Below are 26,009 nucleotides of genomic sequence, written 5' to 3'. Positions count from 1 at the left end.
AGGGAAGCTTCCCAACCCTGGGATCGAACCCAGGTCTCCCACATTGTGGGAAGATTCTTTACCATCTGAGCATAGCTCTTCAAAAATTGCCAGAACCTTAACATGCTGTCATGATCAATTCCATCTCTAGATATACTGATCTTTTGCATTCTGTGTTTAGCCTGTTCATTTAATTTTTTAAAGCAACAGTACCAGAAGTGTGCTTTAAAGGGTCAAATCTAAGTAAAGTCTGGCCTTTTTTTCTCCCCTCCTTCTGTCTTGCCTTTCCAGACCCTGATGGTGGTACCTATGTGAAAGCCAGTCTCCAGCTTTTGTGTTTTAACCATTTCACTTTTCCAGCTAAAAGACAGTATATATTGTATTTATCATTGTAATGAGAATACATTGCAGTCTTAGCAGAAACACTTCTCTGGGTAGCAGTCCTATCTGCCCTATCTTTTCCTTTAGTCTTTGTAAGGTTCGTGTCAATGTAGGTGGTGATGCTTGCTCAAATATTATGGGATGGGCATAGTTCATAATGGTACACAAGGATATGTCTTTAATTTCTTCCATTTGTGGATATTAGATCTATCTAGTTAACTTTTATGTATAATAGTTATAGCACCCCACATATACATATATTCTGAATTCCCTGCTTATGCTCTGCTATAGGTGGAGGGGATTAGAAAAGTGAAGACTTTCAGCAGAGTAGGAACTGAGGATATAATAAGTATCCCCAGATTTATTTTTAACAACAACAACAAAGACAGTGATTCAGTGCTACAGGTAATTAGTAGGTTTTTGCTGTTAATATTCTGTTATTATTGTTTTTGTTCTATTAAAATGAAACTGAATATGCCTTTTCTTTGAATTAAATTTTTTTTTCTTTTTGGAAAGAATTTCTATAGTGATGAGGAGAAAATGTGGTCTTTCATTCTTGGATAGGAGGAGAGAGAAATTTTTGTTTAACAGGTAGATTAGTACAAATTCCAAAGGAGAAATCATTAAAAATCACTTTCAATCAAGTGCAGGATTTTTTTTTAGTAGTTGGTTTGAGGGGAATGTTCTCTCTATATTTGAGAGGATACGTAGAAATTTTTGTTTCTGTTGCATGAATAGGAGTCCAGTTAGTAATGGGTTAGAATTCACTGAATAAAATAAGTATGATTAGTTCATACTGATCTAAATAAATAAATGAACAAACAAATACATGAGGGATAAGGGACAACCTTTCCTTATAATAGAATTATAATTTACAAATACAGAATGAATGATAAAAATCGAAAATCATTATTAAACAAATGCCACAATAATAATTATAGGCAAGAATTATTTTTTAAAACGTCTTACAGAATTTGTTACAGTGTTGCTTCTGTTTTATGTTCTGGGTTTTTGGCTGTGAGGCATGTGGAATCTTAGCTTCCCAACCAGGGATTGAAGCTGCACCCCGCACATTGGAAGGCCAAGTCTAAACCACAAGACCACAAGGGAAGTCCCTAGGCAAGAATTATTGATAAATACAAAAATTAGTAGGAAAACCTATGATGAGAAATGAGATATTTATAGACTCAAAATATCTCCTACAAAATACTTGCTGGTTACAAAAAATACAGAAATCTGACAAATCGCCTTGCTGTGCTATGCTCAGTCACGTTCAACTCTCTGTGACACTGTGGACTGTGGCCTGCCAGGCTCCTTTGTCCATGGAATTCTTCAGGCAAGAATACTGGGTGGGTTACCATTTCCTACTCCAGGGTATCCTGACCCAGGGATCAAACCTGGGTCTCCTGCATTACAAGTGGTTTCTTTGCAGTCTGAGCCACCTTGCTGCTGCTGCTGCTGCTAAGTCGCTACAGTCGTGTCCGACTCTGCGTGACCCCATAGACGGCAGCCCAACAGGCTCCGCCGTCCCCGGGATTCTCCAGGCAAGAACACTGAAGTGGGTTGCCATTTCCTTCTCCAATGCATGAAAGTAAAAAGTGAAAGTGAAGTTGCTCAGTTGTGTCCGACTCTGTGCGACCCCATGGACTGCAGCCTACCAGGCTCCTCCGTCCATGGGATTTTCCAGGCAAGAGTACTGGAGTGGGGTGCCATTGCCTTCTCCACTGAGCCACCTTCACCAAATTAAAAAGTTAATATTGACAGTAACGAGACAGGTTGTCCTCGTGTATCTCCTGATGGCCCAACATCACTTCTGTGATATTCTTGCTAAAAATGCACAACCTCACGTAGTCATGAGAAAGAATCGGACAAACCCACGCTGGAGAATATTATGCAGAATAAGTGGCCTGAACCCTTCAAACATGTTAAGGTCATGAAAGCCAAAAACATACTGAGAAACTGCCATAGATTGGAGAAGGTTAAGGAGGCATGGCACCTAAATGCTAGGTGGTATCCTAAATTGGATCTTGGACTGAAAAAAGAGACATTACTGGGACAATTTGTAAAGTTTGAATACGGCCCTCAGATTATTTTATATCAATGTAAATTTCATTATTTTAATAATTAACTGTGGTTATGTAACTAAGGTGTTCCTGTTAGGAGAAACTGAGGGGAATGACATTTAGGAACCCTATACAAGTTTTTGCAACTTTTTGCAAGTCTTAAGTTATTTTGAAATAAAAAGGTTAAAAAGGAATGTCCTGATATGTCTTTGAATGATTTGGAATTGCTTTGTTCACAGGAAGAGGATAATTGAATACAGAACACACCTCATTATAATCTGTTCCATTATTTTCTGGGATTTCTGTTTTGCAATCAATTTTAGTGTCCTTGTGATTTATTTCTTTTTTTTTTTAAGCAGTAGTTCCTTAACCTATAGCCTGATTGAACCTTCAGTAATCATCCTAAACATTTATTTCAATTTTATAATTGTAAAAGACCTTGAGCAGTAGTGACTTTGCTTCAGATTGCAATGAAACCAGGAATTTAATACTCTGAATTATCTTTTTTTTAAAACTAAAGTTTATACATACAAAGTTAAGTCAGAAAGAGGAAAGCAAATACTGTATATTAATGCATGTATGTGGAATCTAGAAAAATGATATAGGTGGTCTTATTTGCAAGGCAGAAATAGAGACAGATATAGAGAACAAACGTATGGGTACCATGGGGGAAGAGGAGATGAGATGAATTGGGAGAGTGACATATATACTCTGTTGATATTATGCATAGAATAGATAACTAATGAGAACCTTCTGTGTAGCACAGTGAGCTCTCCTCAAAGCTCTGTGTTGCTCTAGATGGGATGGAGATCCAAAAAGGGCGGGGGGATATGTAAATGTATAGCTGATTCACTTTGGTGTACAGCAGAAACTAACATAACATTGTGAAGCAAGTATACTCCAATAAGAATTAATTTAAAAAGAAAAACAGAAAATGTCAAAGTATATAAAAACATTTCAGAAAATTAGCTCTCATCTGTGAAATCTAACAGACAATAAGATCAAGGAATAGATCCTTTTTTTAAAAACGTAATTTAAGTTCCTTGAAGGTAGCTTCTGTATCTCCTTCTTTTGTATCCCAAGCTTCCAGCCAACACTTGACCCATAATAGACTCTCAATGAGTATATAGAGAAGATGTAAGTCCAGGAGGGAGGCTCTGGAGAAGAGAGTGGTGTGTTTGGTGTTAACTTGATTCCAGAAGAATCAAACAGAGTGAGACGGGATGGAACTAACTCTTTGTGATCACAGATTTCAACAGAAAAATTGATTTACTGTGTTAAGGCCTAATTCCATACAATATTTTGATCTAGAAAATAATAAAATAGGAGCTACAAAGTAGAGAAAGAGGCAGAAAAAGCTAGAGACCTCTGACTTCCTGTTGGCAGTAATGTGTGCTCGGATGAAATTTATCTTTCTAATATAAAATTAAACTTCCGTCACTACCATTATTGACTTTTTTACTGAATTAATTTCTGTCATTTTTCTCATTAGAATTTCATCTCTGTCTGAAACATTATCTCATCTCTTGTTTGCTTTGTCTTCCATCAACTCTGTTGGACTCAGCTGTTGTATAAATTGCTTGTTATTGATCAGAATTTTTAGGGCTTGACTTTCAGGGGGTTGAAGGTCTTCATTGGTTCAGAATCTGTTTTAGGTAGTAGCAGGGCTTCCCTGGTGGCTTGGTTGGTAAAGAATCGCCTGCAGTGCGGGAGACCTGAGTTTGATCCCTGGGCTGGGAAGATCCCCTGGAGAAGGGAACCCTACCCACTCCAGTATTCTGGCCTGGAGAATTCCAAGGACTGTATAATCCATGGGGTCGCAAAGAGTCAGACACAGTTGAGCGACTTTCACTTTCACAGGCAGAGTACAAGACTGTCATATAGAATCAAAGACCTTAAGTGGGTTTTGGGTGGGGGATTGTTAAAAATAGGTTTCTAAAATATCACTGAGGTCTCTTGGGTCCAGATGACGTCATTCCCCAAGTACCTTTGGCCCCCAGATTAATGTACAATTAGATTATTTGTCCTCTACCTGCAGTGAATCAGTGACTAAGTCAAGAATTTTACTGATTTCTTAATGTCTCTCTTCACAAGCCTATACGTTCTGTTTCCAACTCTGCATTTTATTTGAGACCCCTTTGCCTTTCAGGAAAGAGGTCCAGATAGTATTATAACAGATGAAACAATACTGACTTTCAGTATGATAAAAGCTTAACTGTATTAAAAAAAATTAGGGTAAAATCAATATTACATAAAATTAACCATAATCAAGCTAATGAGCTTTTATTTAAGGTGCCAGATTGAAAATGCAACGTTCCCCCCCCCCCCCGTTGGAGAAAAATGTTATAATTAAGTTTATTTTTACCCAATTTTAGTTGGTACATAGAAGGCTGAACTTGCCTATTTTGTTTTTCTTCATACATTTTAGCTAACTTAGCTTGATTCATTTATAGAATAAACAAATTGATTTTTTTTTGTGAGGAGGAGAATTAAGATTTTCATTACCTTTTAAAATGTATTATGGCTGTTAAATACCATGTTAGATACCTTATTTTTAAACTCAGGTTTTCTCAAAGCAGACTGCCATTAGTTGCAAGAGCTTTTATCTAGATAGATTTTATAGCAAAAGTATGTCATGTTTTACAGTTGCAATTTCCAAGGCTAAGGCTATGTGCTTTATCAACTTGATGAATGTCTGAAAACCTAAAGTCCTTTGATTTTTCTCAGTTGTAAGTCTTTTAAGCAATGTCAATATATTTATATGTTGACGTCAGTGGAATTATTATTTTTAGAATGCCAGTTTAAGAGCAGTTTGCTTTTCCTGCATCTGCCTTTGAAATGCAATTTAAAATGATTAATCTGAAATGTCATTTAGTTAGATATGAATCACTGTTGTTTATTAGTGCCATCTGAAATGGAAATGGGCGCTTAGCCACAAGAAATATCTTTAGGCACGTCTTCTCTGCCAGGGCATGGATGACAATGAATGATCACCAGAGGCCAGTGAAGTGATGTTCATCAAAAGAAATTGTCTTTCTTTTGCTTAGAAAGTACTATTCCCTAGCTGATGAATGAAGTTATGTTATTCCTGAGGCAGTATCTGCCTGATCTTAGTTTTTCAAAGTTTCAAAGCTAGAATTATAATCTTTTTTTCTTTTTTCATAGAAACCCCAGCTACTTCCTACACTTGAATCATCAGGCTTTATTTAAAGAATGGTACTCAGGTTAAGATGAAAAACTTTTAAAAATGTATTAAGTGAAGGGAGAAAAGGGGCATTGTTTCTATATGTGCACAGATAATTTGCAAAGTCCAAACGTTTGGTTGTCTAGTCTTATTTGTTGTTGTTTAATCCCGAAGTTGTGTCCAACTCTTGCCACCCCATGGGTTGTAGCCCACCAGGCTCCTCGGTCCCTGGGATTTCTCAGGCAAGAATACTGGAGTGGGTTGCCAATTCCCACTAGTCTCGATTCTGATGAAAGAATGGAAGATGATCACTGAGTTCTGTCACTGATGCCTTGAGCAGGGAATCCTAACCATGGCTGAGGATTGGGGATGATTTGGGAACTGCTGCTTCTGTTTAACTGCATGAACAGTATAGGGGAAAAGAAATTTGCAGACAGCTGGTATAGAGAAGATACAGTAAACCAGATAAGAAAAAGGGATTGTAAAAAGACTGGTAACTTGGGGCTCCATGATGAAAGTAAGGAAAGAAGTGAAATCTCATCTTTTGAATATCTCTGGTTTCAGATTGCCTGTTTGGTACCTGTGGATCAGTTTCAGCTTTATCAGCGGTTAAAATTTGAACGAGGTATGTGCATGCTTTTCTTTTCATCCTGATGGTGGATGTGGTTTTATATGTGTCCTCTTTACACTAACCTGTGTGTAAGATTAAGGCAGCTGTGAGCTGTCAGCAAAGCCACAAGGGTACTCAGAAAAAGGCAAACTGTAATTGCAACATAAAATTTTAACTTTCTCAACCACAGCCAGAAAAAAAATGCAGACTAGCAGGAAACAGAACTTTCCTTATGTTGGTTGTTGTGTAGTTTTAATTGGGCTTATGTGAGAGAAGTTCTGCAAAAGTTAAATAGTTTCACAATAACAGTATGACAAATAGAAGTGAAGTGAAAATCACTCAATCATGTCCGACTCTTTGCAACCCCATGGTCTATACAGTCCCTGGAATTCTCCAGGCCAGAATACTGGAGTGGGTAGCCTTTCCCTTCTCCAGGGGATCTTCCCAACCCAAGGATCAAACCCAGGTCTTCTGCATTGCAGGCGGATTCTTTACCAGCTGAGCCACAAGGGAAGCCCATGACAAATAGAAAGTGACCCTCAAAATGAGTTTTACCACCACTTTCCCTGCTTTCGAAGATCACTTCAAAGACATTAATCCACCCAAACATTTTCACTGCTCATTGTGATGTTCACTGTCCTTCTGATTATACTTGTAATCATAGCCAGTGACTAATGCTGTTTGCAGTTGCGTGCTAAGTCACTTCAGTCATGTCCGACTCTTTGCGACCCTATGGACTAGAGCTGCCTGGCTACTCTGTCTATGGGGATTCTCCAGGCAAGGATACTGGAGTGGGTTGCCTTGCCTTCCTCCAGGGGATCTTCTCAACCCAGGGATTGAACCCACGTCTCTTACTGTCCCCTGCATTGGCAGGCAGGTTCTTTACACTAGCGCCACCTGAGGAGCCCTGCTATTTACAATGTATTAGACTAATTTTCCTTTTGATCTTAGACTTGGGGTAATTTATATAGCTTTTCTATTTGTATTGCCTTTTTATCTGTAGGAATCTTTGTGTGTGTGTGTGTGTGTGTGTGTGTGTTTCTCCATATCTGAGAAGTAGGAGAAGATTGTTTGCCCTGGGACTCACAGAACCTGTGTAATCTCGTCAAGTATGTAAAATAAACTCTAACATGAACATCCAGTTTTCCTGATTGCTAGCTTTTGAATCTGGATTAATAAAGTCCAGAGGTAAGAGAGTAAGGAAAGAAGTGAACTTTTTTTTTTTTTAACGTGCCAGTACATTTGGTGAACACAGTTTATCTCATTTAATTTTTGCAATTACCCTGACTGACAGTTGTTACATGAAAACAGAAAGAGAACCGTGTTGAGCGTAAAGGGGGTAAGGATAGGAGCATTTGCAGGAGAATCACAGGGTGGCATTCACTGCCTTTGACCAATGTTTGGTTCAGTCTCATAGGCTTATTTTTCTCAGCAAGCCAAAAGCAGATTCATCTTTCATGGATACATTATTTAACGAAATGTATAAGACTGGTATGTTAAGGTGGAATTTATTAAACAATTCTTGGGCTGCATTGCTTTGAATTGCACTTTTGCCCTCTTGTGTGCTCATGCTCAGTCGTGTCTGACTCTTTGTGACCCTGTGGACTATATAGCCCACCAGGCTCCCCCGTCCCTGGGATTCTCCAGGCAAGAACACCAGAGTGGGTTGCCATTTCCTTCTCCAGTGCATGAAAGTGAAAAGTGAAAGTGAAGTCGCTCAGTCGTGTCCGACTCTTAGCGACCCCATGGACTGCAGCCCACCAGGCTCCTCTGTCCATGGAATTTCCCAGGCAAGAATACTGGAGTGGGGTGCCCCATTTTCTCCTCTAGGGAATCTTCCTAACCCAGGGATCGAACCTGCGTCTTCTGCATTGACAGGTTGATTCTTTACCATTGAGCCAGTAAAGAACATAATTTATGAAGCAACGGAGTGGGGAGTGTTTTGAATTCAAATAAGACTATTCCATCATAAAAACTTACATACTAAAGCAAAATGCTGTCCCTGGTCCCCAGAGGCAATAACAAGGGACAGTTTTATAGGATATTTGCTAATCTAATTGATATAAAAACTTTGCGGTCTCAAAACAACTTATAGGAAGATGCAAATAGGATGTTGTGGAACATGCTGTCAGAACCAGCAGAATCAGATGAACTTTAGGTTTAATGGATAAAGACATAGGCTGATACACTGTCTATACTGTCCTGTGTGGATTCTGAGCTAACCAGAGGAATTAATGATGGGATAGTTTATATAGCGGCCCTCCCTAATCCATCCACGTGGGCTGGTTAGGTTGAGCATTGCAGCACCGCATGCTGATGAGTGGTGTCAAATGTCTGCCCTGACATTCTCTCACTTTATCCCAATATCCTCCACTATATAAATACATTACTGCTGAATAAAGGCATTCACCTCGTGGATGGATGTGGCTGGTAGCCAGTGCCATGGTTGGAGGGCTCTTACCTAGAGAAAGTCTAAGGAGGTAGGTTGGATTTTCAGACTTCTTAAATGGTGAGATCCGTCAGTCTCACCAGTCCCATTCAGTGACCAGGGCTCAGCCTGTCTGTAGGGTTCCCTTGTTCCCGATGTACCTCTCCTCCTCCATGACCGTCGCCCCTCCCCTACTCACTGCCCCATCTGTCAGTAGCAGGCCTTATTCCTCATTGTTTACAAACATTTTTTAGATAAAATGTCTTTTTTTGTGATTCATTAGACAAATTCTTGGAGAAGGCAATGGCACCCCACTCCAGTACTCTTGCCTGGAAAATCCCATGGATGGAGAAGCCTGGTAGGCTGGAGTCCATGGGGTCGCTAAGAGTCGGACACGACTGAATGACTTCACTTTCACTTTTCACTTTCATGCATTGGAGAAGGCAATGGCAACCCACTCCAGTGTTCTTGCCTGGAGAATCCCAGGGATGGGGGAGCCTGTTGGGCTGCCGTCTATGGGGTCACACAGAGTTGGACATGACTGAAGTGATTTAGCAGCAGCAGCAGATAAATTCTAATAGTACCAGGCATTAAAGCTTTCTGTAAGTCGGTTCTCATGGATGAATATAAATTTTTAGTGCATTCTAAAAATAGTGGGAATATTGGCTCCACCCCTTACTAGACTGTGTAACCTTGATTTCTGTACCTCAGTTTTTTCACCTATAAAATGGGGATATTAATGGTCCCCATACCATGGGTTTGAGATGAGGATTAAATGAATTAAGAAAATTGGAGAGAGATTGAGACTTGCCTAGGACCATACCGGTGTGTCTCAGCTTCCTCATCTACAAAATTTTTTGAACTGGATAATTAAAAAATTTTTTTATTTTATTTTTTGGCTGTGTGGCATGTGGGCTCTTAGTTCCTGGACCAGGGATCAAACCCATGTCCCCTGCATTGGAAGCATGGAGCCTAAACCACTGGACTAGTAGAGAAGTCCCTATACTTTTTATTGGAGTTAAAAACATCATTAAATTTACCATTTCACCCATTTTAGGTGTGTAATTCATGGCATTAAGAATATTTACAATGTTGTACAGCCATCACTACCATCCACTTGGCAAAACTTTGATCATCCCAGGCAGAAGAAACCCTGTAACAACTAAACAGTAACTTCCTTGCCCACTTCTCCCAGCCCCTGATAACCTCTAATCTACTTTCCGTTCTGTGAATTTGCCCAGTCTAGATATTTTATGTAAGTGGAATCTCACAACATTTTCCTTTCGTGTCTGGCTTATCTCCAACCACGTTGTAGCGTGTATTAGAACTTCATGTCTTTTTATGGTTGAATAATGTTCCATTGTGTATACCTACCACCTTTTGTGTATCTCTTCATCTGTTGATGGACACTTGGGTTGTTTCTACTTTTTGGCTATTGTGAATCATGCTGTGTGAACAATGGAGCACAAATACCTGTTCAAGCCCCTGCTTTCCATTCTTGTGGTTATATAGCTAGCAGTGGAATTGCCAGGTCATACGGGGGAGCCTGGTAGGCTGCTGTCTATGGGGTTGCACAGAGTCGGACATGACTGAAGTGACTTAGCAGCAGCAGCAGCAGCAGGGCAAGTCAGGAACTGCCAAACTGTAAAACTCTGTAATTTAATTAGGCATTTATACTATTTTAAGGACTTCCCTTGTGGCTCAGCTGGTTAAGAATCCACCTGCAATGTGGGAGACCTGGGTTTGATCCCTGGGTTGGGAAGATCCCCTGGAGAAGGGAACAGCTACCCACTCCAGTAATCTGGCCTGGACAGTCCATGGGGTCGCAAAGAGTCAGACACGACTGAGCGACTTTCACTTCACTTCACTATTTTAAAGTATGGAAGTATTTTAAATTTGGAAGTATGTTAAATCTGGTGCCATCGTTTCAACTCCCTCATTTGATAGAAAAAGGAGCCTGAGACTGGGGAGCATTTTGATATTAGGTGATTTTGAAAGGCGATTTATAATCATGTAATTCTTCCTTAGGATCCATTATAAATAATTATTATTAGAGAAAACATTCCACGTTAGAATAAGTTTGTTAATACATGCTACTAACATATGTCATTTACTTGACTGGGATAATCTTTGCCTGAATGGTATACCGTTTTTACATAATAAGCTTCATATTCACCTCAAACTCAACACTTATCAGCTAGGTGACTTTGAGGTCTATGTCAAGAAAATATTTTATGTGAAACTGTTTAAGAGGGGATCTTGAGATGTATTAAATTCTAATATGAATAGGTTAAATTAACTGGTGGAAAGTAAAACTCATTGGCTGGACTCTTGAGACAGAATTGGAGAGATTGTTTTTACCCTGAAAAAAATGTAGAATCAGATTAGTGGCATCTCTATCTTAGTAAGAAAAATTATCATCTGTTTTGTCCAATTTTTATTGACTGCCAATGCAAAGAGCTGACTCATTGGAAAAGACCCTGATGCTGGGGAAGATTGAAGGCAGGAGAGAGGGACAACAGAGGATGAGATGGTTGGATGGCATCACTGGCTCGATGGACATGAGTTTGAACAAGTTCTGGGAGTTGGTGATGGACAGGGAAGCCTGCTGCATTTCTTGGGATCTCAAAAATTCGGACATGACTGAGCAACTGAACTAACTGAGTGACCAAGTTCTTTTTTTAGTTTTAACTTGTCATCCAGTGTTTTAATTTTCTTTCACCTTATGTTCCATATATGATTTGCTTGTCTTTGTGTCATGTGCATCTTTGTGGGGAAAATCTTTTGAATAGGAACGGCCCCTAGTCATCACTCTTTCCACAAAGCAGAGAAACGTCACTTGGCATTGATGGATTATTCTGTGGATCCACTTTCCATCCATGTGTGATTTTTCCATTGGCTACTTCTGTGTTTGTGGGCTTTCTTTTCTGTGTCTGTCTTCCAATATTAACAAAGAAAAGAGAATACTAAGCTTGGCATGTGTTAGTGATTATTGCTTTACTTTCTACTGGTTCTCAAAGCACATGTCTGATTAAACTAGAATTTTGTTTGTCTCGTGTTTCCATAACTTACTTTTTTCAAGTTAGTGTTTTTTTGAAAGCTAGGTTAAGATTATCCATTTCTAGTCCTTAAGCATTTTTTTTTTCTAATTTTTGTGACCCTTTTTACTTACTGTAATTGCAGGTTGCTTCAATTCCTTGGTAGGTGAATGTGTCTATTCTTGATATTTGCATTATCATAGACTGGTTACTGGAGAAGGCAATGGCACCCCACTCTAGTACTCTTGCCTGGAAAATCCCATGGATGGAGGAGCCTGGTAGGCTGCAGTCCATGGGGTTGGGAAGAGTCGGACACGACTGAGTGACTTTACTTTCACTTTTCACTTTCATGCATTGGAGAAGGAAATGGCAACCCAGTCCAGTGTTCTTGCCTGGAGAACCCCAGGGAGCCTGGTGGGCTGCCGTCTATGGGGTTGCACAGAGTCAGACACGGCTGAAGCAACTTAGCAGCAGCAGCAGCAGCAGACTGGTTACAGGGGGTTTCCCTGTTGGCTCAGTGGTAAAGAATCTGCCTGCCAATACAGGAGACGTGGGTTCCATCCCTGGGTTGGGAAGATCCCCTGGAGAAGTAAATGGCAACCCACTCCAGCATTCTTACCTGGGAAATCCCATGGATAGAGGAGCCTGACAGGATACACAGTCCATGGCGTCCCAAACAGTTGGACAGGACTTAACTTAGCCACTGAACAACAACAAAGAGTGGTTACAAACTCTTACAAATGGTTTAAGTGCCATTGTTCTCCATCTTAAAAAAGTGAACACAAAAGGAATTGATTTTCCTGTTATCATCTGTTAATCCTACTGCAGTCACTCATGTATTCAGTGTGTATTTATTTATGTACTGAGTATTTGTGTGTGCCAGGCATAGCTCTAGATGTGGTTTCAAGCTACGGTTCCATCTTTCTTTGGAACTTCTTTTGTTATCAGATTTTCCCCCAAGCCTCCTTTCATTTCTGAGCTCTAGCCTTTATGAGATGGCTCTTCGAATTTCATCTCACTCTTGTGTCTGTCCTTGGTAAGTTTCTACACCATCTTTTCTAATTATTAAGGTCTCTTCTCCCCAGAGCGCCCTGCATCGCTGTTTGGTTTCTTTTAGCATCTTTGGCTGAAGAGTGGGTGATACTGAATGACTTAATCATCAGTTGAGTTTTATTTTTTAACACCTCCCATCTCTCATTAGTCACCTTCCTTTTCATAGTTTCTGATCACAAGCTCATTCTTATCATCTCTCTGTGTGTTTTCTTTCTAAGTCCGATTTTCTGGTGCTTCATGGTAAATGTATGACTAAGGCTTGGGTTTCTTTCCCAAGCCATCTTATGCTTTCACATGGTAACCCTTTCTCCTCAGCTTCACCCTCCTGTTCTTTTTTGTTGATCAGTTTTAAATCTAAAACAGTCTCTAGATGTTTTCAGCTCTCCTCTGAAAAGCTGAAGTGTCTGTAAGAAAAGATATTTATGAGTAGGTTGGGTGAAATTTCTAAAGGGACCTGAATAAGAGGCACAGTGTTCATTGGTATTTGCCTTGTCCTATCTGTCCATCCATTTCCACACCTATAAGATGAGGATAGTGATGGAATGATTGTCCCAGGGCTGCTGCAGAGAATACATGAGTTAACACTGTGTATATCACAGTGTGCTTTCAATATATTATTACTGCCTTTATTGTTATTCTTCATTACTGTTACTGCCACCTCCAAATCTTGTCCCCAGTTTTTTTCTGAACTAAACTAAGAAAGCATCTTCCGGAATCCAGATCATACCTTGGATTGAGTACACAATTATATCACTTTGTTTTCATCTTAATTCAAATCTTTTTCCGTGTGTTTCCATGCTTATTTGTCCTAGTTTCTATAGCACTGTATAAAAGCTTGATAATCAAGGTAAATTTCTTACCCCACCTATCATAGCAGTTTCCTTCACACAGTATATTCTTACTGAAAGCATGAATTCACCTCCAAGGAGATCATGACTTGCTGAGATGGAGCATTTGAAGTTGTTGCTTCAAAGATTAAAGCGATGGAGGGATTAAAATCTATTTAATAGTATGAGTTTGTTTTTACATAAATAATTACATTCTTGGAGTAAAAAAGGCCTGATCCCGTCATATACTCACTAGCATGTGTTATGCAAACTTCTAATTTCTGTTGGTCTCAGTTTAACAGCTTTAGACTAGATAACCTCAGAAGTTGTTTCCAAGTTTGAAATTCTGTTGTTCTCATCAGTTATCTTGAAAACAACTCTTCTGCTGTTGGCCACCTCTGTTTGGGTATATTTACTGTGGCAGATGTTAATTCCAATCAGTTTAGTTTAATTGCATTTTAACTATCTGCAGAAGACCTTTGTTCTTTGCGATAGCAGAAAGCAAATTAATTTTGGCATAATTAAAAATGCAGTGGGTCATAAAAGTTAAAACAGTTTGATTTATCTCAGCTGATAATTAAATTAGCTTGAGTGCATAGTGTTTCCCACAATAATAAAATTTCATACCATGTCTTTTTTGGCACAGCCTCACGGTAGTAGAAGATGGCAGAAAAACCACTCGTGTCAGCTGAGAGAATATACAACCAAATGAAAAGGAAGCTTCACATATCTAGTTCTAGGTGGGAAATCTGAGGGTCTGAAATTTAGTTTTTGAAAACTAAAAACAATTACTGGGGTCAGACGTGGTCTTTAGGTTTCATGGCAGTTTTATTTTCTTGGAATGTTTTTATGTCCTAATAATTGTCAGAGTACAGAAGTACAAAATAGTTTTAAATAGCATTTCCTGCCTTGCGTAATTTACATGAGCAAGCAGAATCTGAAGATCAAATAGTCCTGAGGCTTTACTTCAGTAATCAATTCTAATTTTCATAAGTAAATTCCAGTTCGTCTATGACTTCATCTGTCTCTGCTGTGAGTCTGCTACTCTCAATCACTTTTAAATCATGTTCATATTAACGTATTGGAGGCACTATTCTCTTTTTCTAGATTTCTGAGCTTTGGTTCATCTCAAAGCTACAGAAAGCTTTCATTACTGCTGATACAGAAGAAATTAGTTGAATATGCATCAGTTCCTTTTTTTTTTTTTTTTCTCCTATCTTTGGAATAGAAATTGGAAGGAGGAAGAAACTGAACCTTAAATGTTTTGGATAATGTGCATTTTGTTTATCTGCATACTAACTGTGTTTCCTGAGCCAAAAGCCAGGAGGTAGAACTGCACTCATAGTAGTAGTAATAAAGTGTTTTAGAAAGTCCTGCATTAGCCCTGGGGGCTCTCCTTCCCTTCAGACTCCCCTCAGATAATTGGTGTGGAAGAGAAAGGGAGGGAAGATGGCGTTTGCTCACGTGACAGTGCTTTGGCCACCACCTGCTGCCCATTAATCTGTTCCTTTTTGGCTTGGGTTCTGGGAAGTCCTGTTAGCTGCCAGGGCTGCCAATGTCTGATGCTTCTTCAGCGTTTTTCTCTTTTCTACTAGCCTGGCTTCTCGGGCCTATTTGAACCGCAAGGTATGTGAAGCAAAATGAAGCTCGTATTGGAATTATAATAATTTTTAAAAAAGCAAAACAGCCCTTTTAGCTTCTACTGACTTTTCTCTATCGTTGCTGCTCTTCTGGGAGTCCAGCTGAAGGACCATCTGAAGGGCAGGTGGTGGGTTGCACTCAGGTACCCTTTCAGTGTAACCTGGCCAGACTGGTACGTGCAAATCCCCGTCCCATTGTGGGATGCTCTTCTCCAAGAGACTCAGAGGTGCCCTAGACAAATGTCTATCTCTGGAGAGTTGTGTCTTTTCTCTGGAAATAGCTCAATGCAGGGCTGAACAATATAGCGCCTTAACACTGTCAGTTATCGCTATTTTCTGTGGCTCCGACTCTCCCCTTGCTTCTTTCTTTAGAGACATTTTTTCTTTTTTTTTGATATGGACATTTTAAAAGTCTTTTTATTGAATTTGTTACAATACTGTTGCTGTTTAATGTCTGGGTTTTTTTGGCCATAAGGCATGTAGGATCTTAGCTCCCCCATTAGGGATCAAACCCACACCTCCTGCATTGGAAGGCGAAGTCTTAACCGCTGGACCACCAGGGAAGTACCTGCTCTTGCTCTTTCGTGCTGGACTGTGTGTTGTAGCTGCACTGTATACCGAGGCCCTTTTGTTAATAGGAGTTTGTTAAATCTTAATTGCTCCTCTATTTATTGTTTCTGCTTCTGTCATGCCACCCAGATACCTAACATAGTAAGTTGGTAGAAACAAGTCAGAACATCTGCCAAATAATTTTAATTGATTAGAGCTTTGAAGACAAGTTGCCCAGTTGAACCTTTTAAGGTGATCAGTCAGTTCAGTTCAGTTGCTCAGTCATGTTTGATGCTTTGCGACCCCATGAACCCAGCATGCCAGGCCTCCCTGTCCATCACCAGCTCCCGGAGTCCACCCAGACCCATGTCCATCGAGTCGGTGATGCCATCCAATCATCTCGTCCTCTGTCGTCCCCTTCTTCTCCTGCCCTCACTCTTTCCCAGCAGCAGAGTCTTTTCAAATAAGTCAGCTCTTCACATCAGGTGGCCAAAGTACTGGAGTTTCAGCTTCAGCATCAGTCCTTCCAATGAACACCCAGGACTGATCTCCTTTAGGATGGACTGGTTGGATCTCCTTGCAGTCCAAGGGACTCTCAAGAGTCTTCTCCAACATCACAGTTCAAAAGCATCAATTCTTCAGTGCTCAGCTTTCTTTATAGTCCAACTCTCACATCCGTACATGACCACTGGAAAAACCGTAGCCTTGACTAGACAGACCTTTGTTGGCAAAGTAATGTCTCTGCTTTTCAATATGCTATCTAGGTTAGTCATAAGTTCCTTCCAAGGAGTAAGCGTCTTTTAATTTCATGGCTGTAGTCACCATCTGCAGTGATTTTGGAGCCCAGAAAAATAAAGTCTGACACTGTTTCCACTGTTTCCCCATCTATTTGCCATGAAGTGATGGGACCAGATGCTATGATCTTAGTCTTCTGAATGTTGAGCTTTAAGCCAACTTTTTTTATTCTCCTCTTTCACTTTCATCAAGAGGCTTTTTAGTCCTTCTTCACTTTCTGCCATAAGGGTGGTGTCATCTGCATATCTGAGGTTATTGATATTTCTCCTGGCAATCTTGATTCCAGCTTGTGCTTCTTCCAGCCCAGGGTTTCTCATGATGTACTCTGCATAGAAGTTAAATAAGCAGGGTGACAATATATAACCTTGACGTACTCCTTTTCCTATTTGGAACCAATCTGTTGTTCTATGTCCAGTTCTAACTAGAGATGCTCTAAACTTTATGAAAGTGAAAGTATTAGTCACTCAGTTGTGTTCGACTCTTGGTGAGCCCATGGACTGTAGCCCACCAGGTTCCTCTGTCCATGGAATTCTCCAGGCCAGAGTACTGGAGTGGGTAGCCGTTTCTCCTCCAGGGGATCTTCCCAACCCAGGAATCTAACCTGGGTCTTCTGCATTGCAGGCAGATTCTTTACTGTCTGAGTCACCAGAGAAGCCCAATAATATGTCTTAATTTTCCTTTCCTCACCCTCCTTTGTCATCAAACTTTTGGAAGACCTATGATTTGGAATGGTAAGTAGATATTTAATGTGGGAATCCTGAGTGCTAAGTTACATATCAGACTTCATTTCTTTGGGCTTTGTGTTTGTGAAGTAGTAAAGAGTTTGGAGAAAAAAATATATAAATGGTGTGGAAATCAAAGTTCAAGATCTTGGAGCCATATGTGTATCAGTGTCCCCTTGACTTTCTCATCAGCCTGTCCTCAAATATTAGGGATCTTAGAGGGGTTCATTCCTCTTAGAGTCTGAAGATGTGTTAACCTTAGGGTTCTTCTTTTTTCTGATTTCACCTGACCTATCATTTTCCAACTCCTGCCCTCCAGAATTATTGGATAAGAAGATATATTTAAGGATGTTATTTTTGAATGAAAACCTGTAATAAGCATGGGTCCAATTGTTGCATTTTCTGAGGAAATATTATTGGAGACAGTGTTTCCTAGAGGATTTCAGTCTTTTTCCCTCCATACTGAATTTGTAAGAGTATTACCTTAAACATTAAGCTCCTACTTAATACCTTCATTTCATTTTTGCGCTACTCTTTGGATTTGTTTGTGTTCTCATGGAAATTCCAAGAATCACAAGCCTTAAGTGATTTGAAACTAGAATCTCACCAGTTCAAAATTTGCAAAATATGCTAGTTCAGAGAAAAACGGGCTCCTCTGCTTCTTACATCATTTCCCACATGATATTTTCCACCGAAAGTTTATGTTATGTGACAAGAATATGGACTGTTATTGACTAGAAAATGGAAGGTGGAATAAGATTTGTAAACACTCACACAGGAAGACAGTTGTCCACCCACAAACCTTACTTTCTTTTCCGCATGCCACAGGGGTCTAGCCAATGTAGTGTGTGATCATTTTATGGCCTGTGGAGGTCCCTACCCTCTGTTTCTAGAATGTGTGGGTCTTTTACAAACTGTCCCTCAGTAGCACATTGCCAGGGCAGCAGAAGATCCAGACTGACAGCGAATCTGACTTCTTGGCTGAGCCTCACTAGACACTGTTTCATCACTACCCTGTTTGGCTCTTCTTTAATTTCTCTCTAAACAACAGAAGCAGCCTCACTACCTATCTCTCAGTGCCTGAAAGGACAAAATCTTTTATGAACTTTTTTTCTTTTGCTTTGGTTGGTTCCTCATGTCCTTATTTTTCTCCAAGATAGTACCCAAAATAATTGAGGAAGAGACTTGAGATGTTTGCCTGTTTAGAGTGCTGAACTGTTAGAAATATTCTGAAAAAGTTGTGTGTTTTGATTAGTGAGAAGGCTCCTTCTCTTGTTCATAAGGGCAATGATGACCTATTCCATCAGCACCTACTTTGAGAAGTAGGGCAGGGCTGGGTGACCTGGATCCACTGTACAGGTCTGGATCCACTCTAACCTTTCAGTATGGCACTTAGTCACCCAGTCGTGTCTGATCTTTGGCGACCCCGTGGACTGGGGCCTGCCAGGCTCCTCTGTCCATGGGATTTTTTCAGGCGAGAATACTGGAGCGGGTTGCCATTTCCTCCTCCAAACTTTAAATGTAATATGTCTTAATTTTCCCTTTCTTTCCCTCCTTTATCATCACACTTTTAAATGACCTGTGATATAGAATGGTTCTGGATCCACTGTGAAGACCTCTGATAGAAATCATTGCCCTTGTTTGTACTGAGCATCTATGAATGTTGACCTATAAAAAAGAATCAACAGAAGGCAGAAAGGAAAGCTCAAGCTTGAATGGAAGACAGATAGACCATTGTGTTTTCTTTCTTTCCTCTTTAGAAGTCCACCTGGACCCCTGCAGAACGTGGTGTCCCGTCGCAGACTGTCAGACAGTGTGCCCCGTCGCAACAAGTGACCCAGGACAGCCTGTGCTGGTGGAGTGCCCTTCCTGCCACCTGAAGTTCTGCTCGTGCTGCAAGGATGCTTGGCATGCAGAAGTCTCCTGCAGGGACAGTCAGCCCGGCATCCTGCCAACAGAGCATGGGTAAGAAAGGAACCTTGATCTTTGGGATCATTCACCTGTGTTCCTAGAAATCTGTTGCTTGGAGAAAGAGCCATATTGTGATGAAATGTCTAGGAGTTCTTTACCTGCAAGGCTTTCCCGAGAAGTGTCTCAGAATGGGTACATTATTAACTAAGAATCACCAAATCAGCAGGTCTAAAGGGATTTTAGTTAATTACCCCCGAACAACCTTCCAGGTACATTAGAGTTAGTCTCTATGTGTTTTGATTTCCCTTTAGGTAGGAGGCTGTGGCCCCCTGGTTCTCTGTATGTAGGAAGTCATAGCTTTTGTCCACAGCCATTTGCTTAGGTACCATAACTGCCTACAATTAATACACCTCATTCTTGCTTGTGAAGAGGTGAAGAAATGATTTTCTTAGCTGACTCAATTGCCAGCTCATGGGGTGAGCCAGTCATATTAAAAGAAACAGCAATAGAAACAATAGCCCTTCAGGGTAGTATACTGCTAAAATTCATGCTTACTAAAGGAAAAGAGCTTATCTTTCGATATTTCATGCTCTGAAAAAAAAAAAAAACAATAGTGAGGTTGAGAATTTGCTATGATGAGAAGCAATTCACTCTGTACCTTGCAGAACAGAGGGTATTTATTTATGGCAGCAGCAAAGCCCAGAGTGAGAGAACTTTGTGTTTGATCCCTTGCTTTGCTTGAGGCTACGGCTGTTTTGCATCAGCAAGAACAGAAATAACAGTGTTGGCCAGTTGGCTTAATCACTCAGCATCCTTGAAGTATGGAGGGCCATTCTCCAGGAACAGAAATGCTCCTTGGTGTGACGCTGTGTTTGAGTCGCAGACCAAACACATCAAGGGGAGAAAAAGAGCTAGCACATGTGGCAGGCATGTGCCCACTTAACCAGGACCAGGCACATTTTCACTGCCACCCAGCAAGGTCTCCAGGAATCACAAGACAGTGTGAAGATCCCAGAGGAGAGACAGAGTTCTGACATTGCCGCTGGTATCTTTGTGACTTTATGCAAGTCACTCAGCCTCTATGAGTCTGAAAACGAAAAAGTGAAAGTCACTCAGTCGTGTCCGACTCTTTGAGACCCCATGGACTATATAGTCCGTGGAATTCTCCAGGCCAGAATACTGGAGTGGGTAGCCGTTCCCTTCTTCAGGGGATCTTCCCAACCCAGGGATTGAAGTCTATTGCTCTATTAAAAAAAAAAAGAAAATGGGAGGAATGAAAATGGTGGCTGTCTCACTGCTTTATAGGGTTATTATGAGCATGGAATCCAATCATAGGTTTGACCACACTTTGTGAACCTGATGTCTTCATGTGCTGAGTGGTGGTTTTGATGAATAGTAGCTAAAATGCAATCCAGGCCTGGCTCACGCAGGCCGCCCTCCACCTCAGTTCTGCTTATTTTCTCTGCTCCTTGGGCCTGTAAGCTTTGCTGGCCTGTTCATCTATCCGAAGCAGGTCTTTTCAGTGATATAGGGCATTTATTTGACAGTATTGATGATTGACTCCCTCCCATCCCCATCCGTTTGTTTTTTTGCACAGATCGTTGTATAGACGATCTCTGCCCCTATTGGATCCTGAGCTGGTTTTTCCACCGCCTGGCAGACTTCTTGTACTTTTTAGTCAGACAGCGTGTGCTCAGAGAAGGAAAGACTAATTTGGCAAAACAATGGATTCAATCAGCTATGGAAAATACAATTATGTAATTCACTCAAAGCTAAAGATAAATAAATTAAGGTTCTTTGTTTTGAGTTATCTGAACAAGGAATAATCTGCACTGCGCCTGTTTTTACCCCCACCCTGTTCCTGGGACATGAAGTTAAGTACAGACAGCAACGAGTTCACTCCCTACTTATCAGGAGCCCTGAGAATTCAGTGGATGACCACAAAGTTGAGTCTAGAAGAGCATCATTCGGCTGTTTAATTATATTCAGCCCACTTTACCCATAGCTCTGGTTGGTGGTCCTTGATTTTTAAAATCACTCAGCATTCTTGATCCTTAAACTATAATTTCTCATTCATTTCTTTTCTAGGACCCTCTTTGGGACGGAGGCAGAAGCCCCCATTAAGCAGTGCCCAGTGTGCCGGGTTTATATTGAGCGCAACGAAGGCTGTGCTCAGATGATGTGTAAGAACTGCAAACACACATTTTGCTGGTACTGCCTTCAGAACCTGGACGTAAGTGCAGCCCAGAAGGGTCTCCCCGTGTATCCTCCTCCGTCCTGTGTCTATGCGACAGCCCATACCTGATGGACTTCAGAGAAAGTTATTTTTCCTTAATGAAACATCCTGAGTCTGCTATTTCACATGCACGTCTCTGATTACTTTAAGTGTGTCGTCCTACCTTTAAAGGCAAACTTTTGTTTTAGGGACATTTCCAGCTTTGGGGGCATTGTCTCATTCTGTTGTATAAAGGACTATTAGCGTAGTAGTTTGATTTTGCTCTTGTAACGAGTTACCACAGACTTGTGGCCTAAAGCAACACAGATGTATTATCATTAGTTCCGTCCACTGGTCATCTGACATGGGTCTCCCTGGATGAAAATCAAGTTGTCTTGGGACTGTGTTCTTTCTGGTGACTCTTGGAGAGGATCTATTTCTTTGTTTATTTCAGCTTCTAGAGGCTGCCTACATTCCTTGGCTATGGCCCCTTTTTCCATCTTTAGAGGCAACAGCATCACATCTTCCTGAGCCTTCTTCCATAGTCTTAGCTTCCAGAGCCATTCCCTCTGACTGAGGGAGAAAACGTCTCTGCCTTTGAGGACCCATGTAATTAGATCGTGCCCTTCTGGATAATAAGGGCTAATCACAGCCCCACTCCCCCACCCCCGCCACCCATCTCAAGGTCTTTAATCACACTTGCAAAATCCCTTCGGCCATGTAAGGTAACACATTCACATGTTTTGGGGAATAGACCATTGGCATCTTTAGGGGAGATCCACTGAGTAGGAAATAGTAACCCACTCCAGTGTTCTTGCCTGGAAAATTCCATGGACAGAAGAGCCTGGGCTACAGCCCATGAGGTTGCAAAGAACACGACTGAGCAACTGAGCATAGCACGGCACGTTTTTAGGGGATCAGTTATTCTGCCTGTCACAATTAGATTGCTTTTTTCTTCTTTAATTTAAGGAGAAAAGCCATTTGGATGGGTAGCGTCTCTTAATTACTATTTCGTTTATGAGTGTGACAGCAAGATTGTTACTGCTCTCCCAGGGTTCCCTTCTCACAGAAGGGATCTGGTCTAATTGTTCTTTTCCCCGCTGTTTGTGAGGTATGTCTTCTCAAGTTCAGGTCCAGTTCCATTCAGTCCAGTGCTGAGGCTAATGGAAACCTCAGAGTCAAAAGGTAATGTGAAGAATTGGTGAGAATTCTATTGTTTTCAATTCTAGTGTTTTACAGTTTGTGGTGACATGTTCCCTTTAGATATCCCCTATTTTGGCAGTTTGTTTATAGTTATTCCCTGTTTTGGCAATTTGGACCTTTAAAATATGTTCATATCGGTGTAAGCCCTCAGTCATGGTTGGATGGGTGGCTATTCTTTTCGCAATTTTTTGTTTTAATTGCTTGAAAGTCTCTCAGTTGTGTCTGACTCTTTGTGCCCCATGGACTATACAGTCCATGGAATTCTCCAGGCCAGAATATTGGAGTGGGTAGCCTTTCTCTCCTCCAGGGAATCTTCCCAACTCAGGGATCGAACCCAGGTCTCCTGCATTGCGGGTGGATTCTTTACCAGCTGAGGCACAAGGGAAACCCTTTAATTGCTTTGTTTGCTTCAATTCAATTTGTGTTGGTCTTTAGTATTATACATACTCAGTGAGTGCAGTTGGAGAAGGCAATGGCACTCCACTCCAGTACTCTTGCCTGGAAAATCCCATGGACAGAGGAGCCTGGTAGGCTGCAGTCCATGGGGTCGCTAAGAGTCAGACACGACTGAATGACTTCACTTTCACTTGTCACTTTCATGCATTGGAGAAGGAAATGACAACCCACTCCAGTGTTCTTGCCTGGAGAATCCCAGGGACAGAGGAGCCTGGTAGGCTGCCATCTATGGGGTCGCACAGAGTTGGACACGACTGAAAGTGACTTAGCAGCAGCAGCAGCAGCAGTGAGTGCAGTTAACATGGCCTGCATGCTGGCCACCACATGCCTGGTTTTTAACTAAAAATTAGGTAAGTTATGTAGGCTGACATCTATGAGTAAGAATCTTAATCAGCTTGATGTCAGGGTTTCAGGAAGGCATATGCGTTGGGGAGGAGAAATTTGACCTTTTAGACTCTAGAATCTCCATGACTCAGGTTGACAGACAGGTGTTCATTCCATTAAAAAATGTGATTTATTATAACCCCTCGAATTACAATTAAGTTTTAATTATAATAATGTTTGATATTTGAGACATCTCCTAATTCCAGACGAGTGATACTCCGGATGAGGGTATGACTCCTGATTGTGTACCCCTCATGCTTTACAAATGAAACAAATCCCTTTTTTTCCCCTTCAGGTTTAACCAGCATATTAATAGGATTCACATCCACGAGGAGTTTGAGCCCATGAGGTTCTCTTTAGGAGGCAAGAGCCTAGGGGAATAAATATGTGTGCCAGATCGCTCCATCCTTTGGCTGAAATGTGTGCTGGGTGTGGTGTTGCAGAGAACACAGTGTTGTCACTGGGACTGTTCTGGTGCTCGAGGTGAAATGGTATAGACATGAGGTTGCTAGATATACAGCATCGTCTGGTCATTGTGTTTTGAGGTCTCATTTTCTTGGATTTTAGCCAGGGACCGTTGGCTTGGGGGTCACGATGCGTTTCTGTAGCCAAGTGTTCCATGTCAGATGATGGTGTTGGTCTTTGTTTATAGGGAAGTTTTAGAGTGTCGGTCTAGGGGAAGGGGGATTGTCCACAAGCCAAGCCTGAGACCAACACCAAAAAGAGTGGTTTTGAGTTTTGCTGTGGGGAGTTGGGTTTTTTCCCACCTTGATTCTCATCTCCACTGTTTCAGAGGATAAGATGGTCTTCATCCTCTGCTTTGGGATCCTCAGAGACTTATCCCCTTCGGGTCTATCTTCTCTCTCCTATGACTTCAGCTTCCATTCCCTGCTCTCTAACCTACCCACGGACTCAGTTATGTCTCATTTAAAAACAAGTAACACTTTTCTCAAGCCTGCAGCTTTCCCTTGCTGCCGTTCTGTTTCTCTCCTTCCTTTAGAAGCCAAGCCTCAAAAGAGCCAAGCTCTTTTGAGTAATCACCTCTAGCTGTTGACACTCCAGTCATTGCAGTGACTCAGATCGCCAGATAATGACTGTGTTTTCTCAAGGCCTTGACAGATTCCTTTTGGGTAAAATCCAATGGATACTTTAGCCCTCACCTTACCTGGATTCTCTGCTGCCTTTGACATCTTGATCACCTCCGTTCCAGTGAGACCATCTCCTCTGATTTCCTTTCTGGCCAATGGTCAATTTCCTTTCCAGGTTCTTCCTTGGTGTACTCTTTTGTTTTCTCCCAAATTCATGTGGAATAGTCACTTTATTAGTCAAAGTTATCCAGAGAGACAGAACCAGTAGAATAGATAGGTGGGTAGATAGATAGATTGATTCCTGGGGATTTAGCATAAGGGATTTTTTCACATGGTAATAATGGAGGCTGAGAACTCCCATGAGCAGCTGTCATGAGCTGGTTGACCCAGGAAAACCAGTGGTGTCCTTCAAAGCTCAGAGAGCCAGAGAACAATGTTGTATATTCCAGTTCAAGTCTGAATCCCTGAGAAACAGAAGTGCCAAGGGCAAGAGAAGATCCGTATTGGTTAGGGAGACAGGTATTCCCCTTGGCCTGCTCTTAAATATGTGTGTTCTATACCCTCTCCCTGGGTAGTCTCATCTACTTCTGTGGATTCTTCGGCCCAAGGACACTGTTTCCCAAGTCTTCTTCCCAGAAATCCATATCTGTGTAATCAGCTGCCTTTTGAACAGCACTGCTTGCATGTCTCAAGTTCAACATGTCCAAACTCTGGCCGTTGTCTTCCCAACAAAATCCTTCTCTGTGTGTCCCTTCGCTCATCAAAGTCCCTGCCTCCTACCCAGTGCTTCTTCCTCATCTGGGGTTTCTTCTTCCTGGTTCCCCATCCCATTAGTTACCTACATAATTCTGCATGACTGTGTTTAACCTCTTGTCTGTCTCAGCCACTGGCGTGTTAAAAAGAAGACAGCCTTTTAGCTGTCTCCTTCAAGGTCCTTTCATTCCATACTGCACTTCTACTAGAGTTACCTTTCGAAGATAATCAGTCAGGTTGTTAATCTTATTTAGAATCAATAAAGAGTCTCAGGGACTATAATGTGTTTTCATGCAATGATTTATAAAACTGCTATCATCTAAGAATTGTCACTCGGGAGTTCTTAGAGGCCATCATTAATTTTATCCACTGAGGTGATTTGATGGGCTCAGTACACATCTTTACATTCAAAAACTGTGTGTTTACCAAAACCTTTGTCTTTGTTTTTCAGAATGACATTTTCCTCAGACACTATGACAGAGGGCCGTGTAGGAATAAGCTCGGCCACTCGAGAGCCTCAGTGATGTGGAACCGAACGCAGGTACCCTGACCTTAGAGGGAGCATAAGAGAAGCCAGGCTTTGAATGGGTTGAAAAGCCCCCTCTGTTCCCTTCTTACGCATCCAAGCCTGAGAGGTTCTGGGGAACTTCTGGCCGTGAAGTTAATCCGTGAGCCCAGTCTCCTAGAGAAGTGTAGAGTCAGGGTGACAGAAAGACAAGAATCAGATTGG

General features: G+C 41.2%; 1 protein-coding gene across 6 annotated transcripts in view; it reads left to right on the top strand.

Moving 5' to 3' along the window:
* RNF144B (ring finger protein 144B) overlaps window positions 1-26,009 on the top strand; it is a 149,992-nt gene that overhangs the window by 119,499 nt on the left and 4,484 nt on the right. For all 6 annotated transcript variants that reach the window (XM_027959013.3, XM_060403470.1, XM_060403469.1 and 3 more), the window contains 4 exons: window positions 6,172-6,232; window positions 19,030-19,234; window positions 21,269-21,413; window positions 25,731-25,820. In XM_027959013.3, the coding sequence (XP_027814814.1) occupies window positions 6,172-6,232; window positions 19,030-19,234; window positions 21,269-21,413; window positions 25,731-25,820 (501 nt within the window). The remainder of the gene's footprint in view (window positions 1-6,171; window positions 6,233-19,029; window positions 19,235-21,268; window positions 21,414-25,730; window positions 25,821-26,009) is intronic.

This window comes from Ovis aries, chromosome 20 (assembly GCF_016772045.2).
Source record: "Ovis aries strain OAR_USU_Benz2616 breed Rambouillet chromosome 20, ARS-UI_Ramb_v3.0, whole genome shotgun sequence".
NCBI classification, from domain to species: Eukaryota; Metazoa; Chordata; class Mammalia; order Artiodactyla; family Bovidae; genus Ovis; species Ovis aries.
This window is presented reverse-complemented; position numbering and strand designations above follow the sequence as displayed.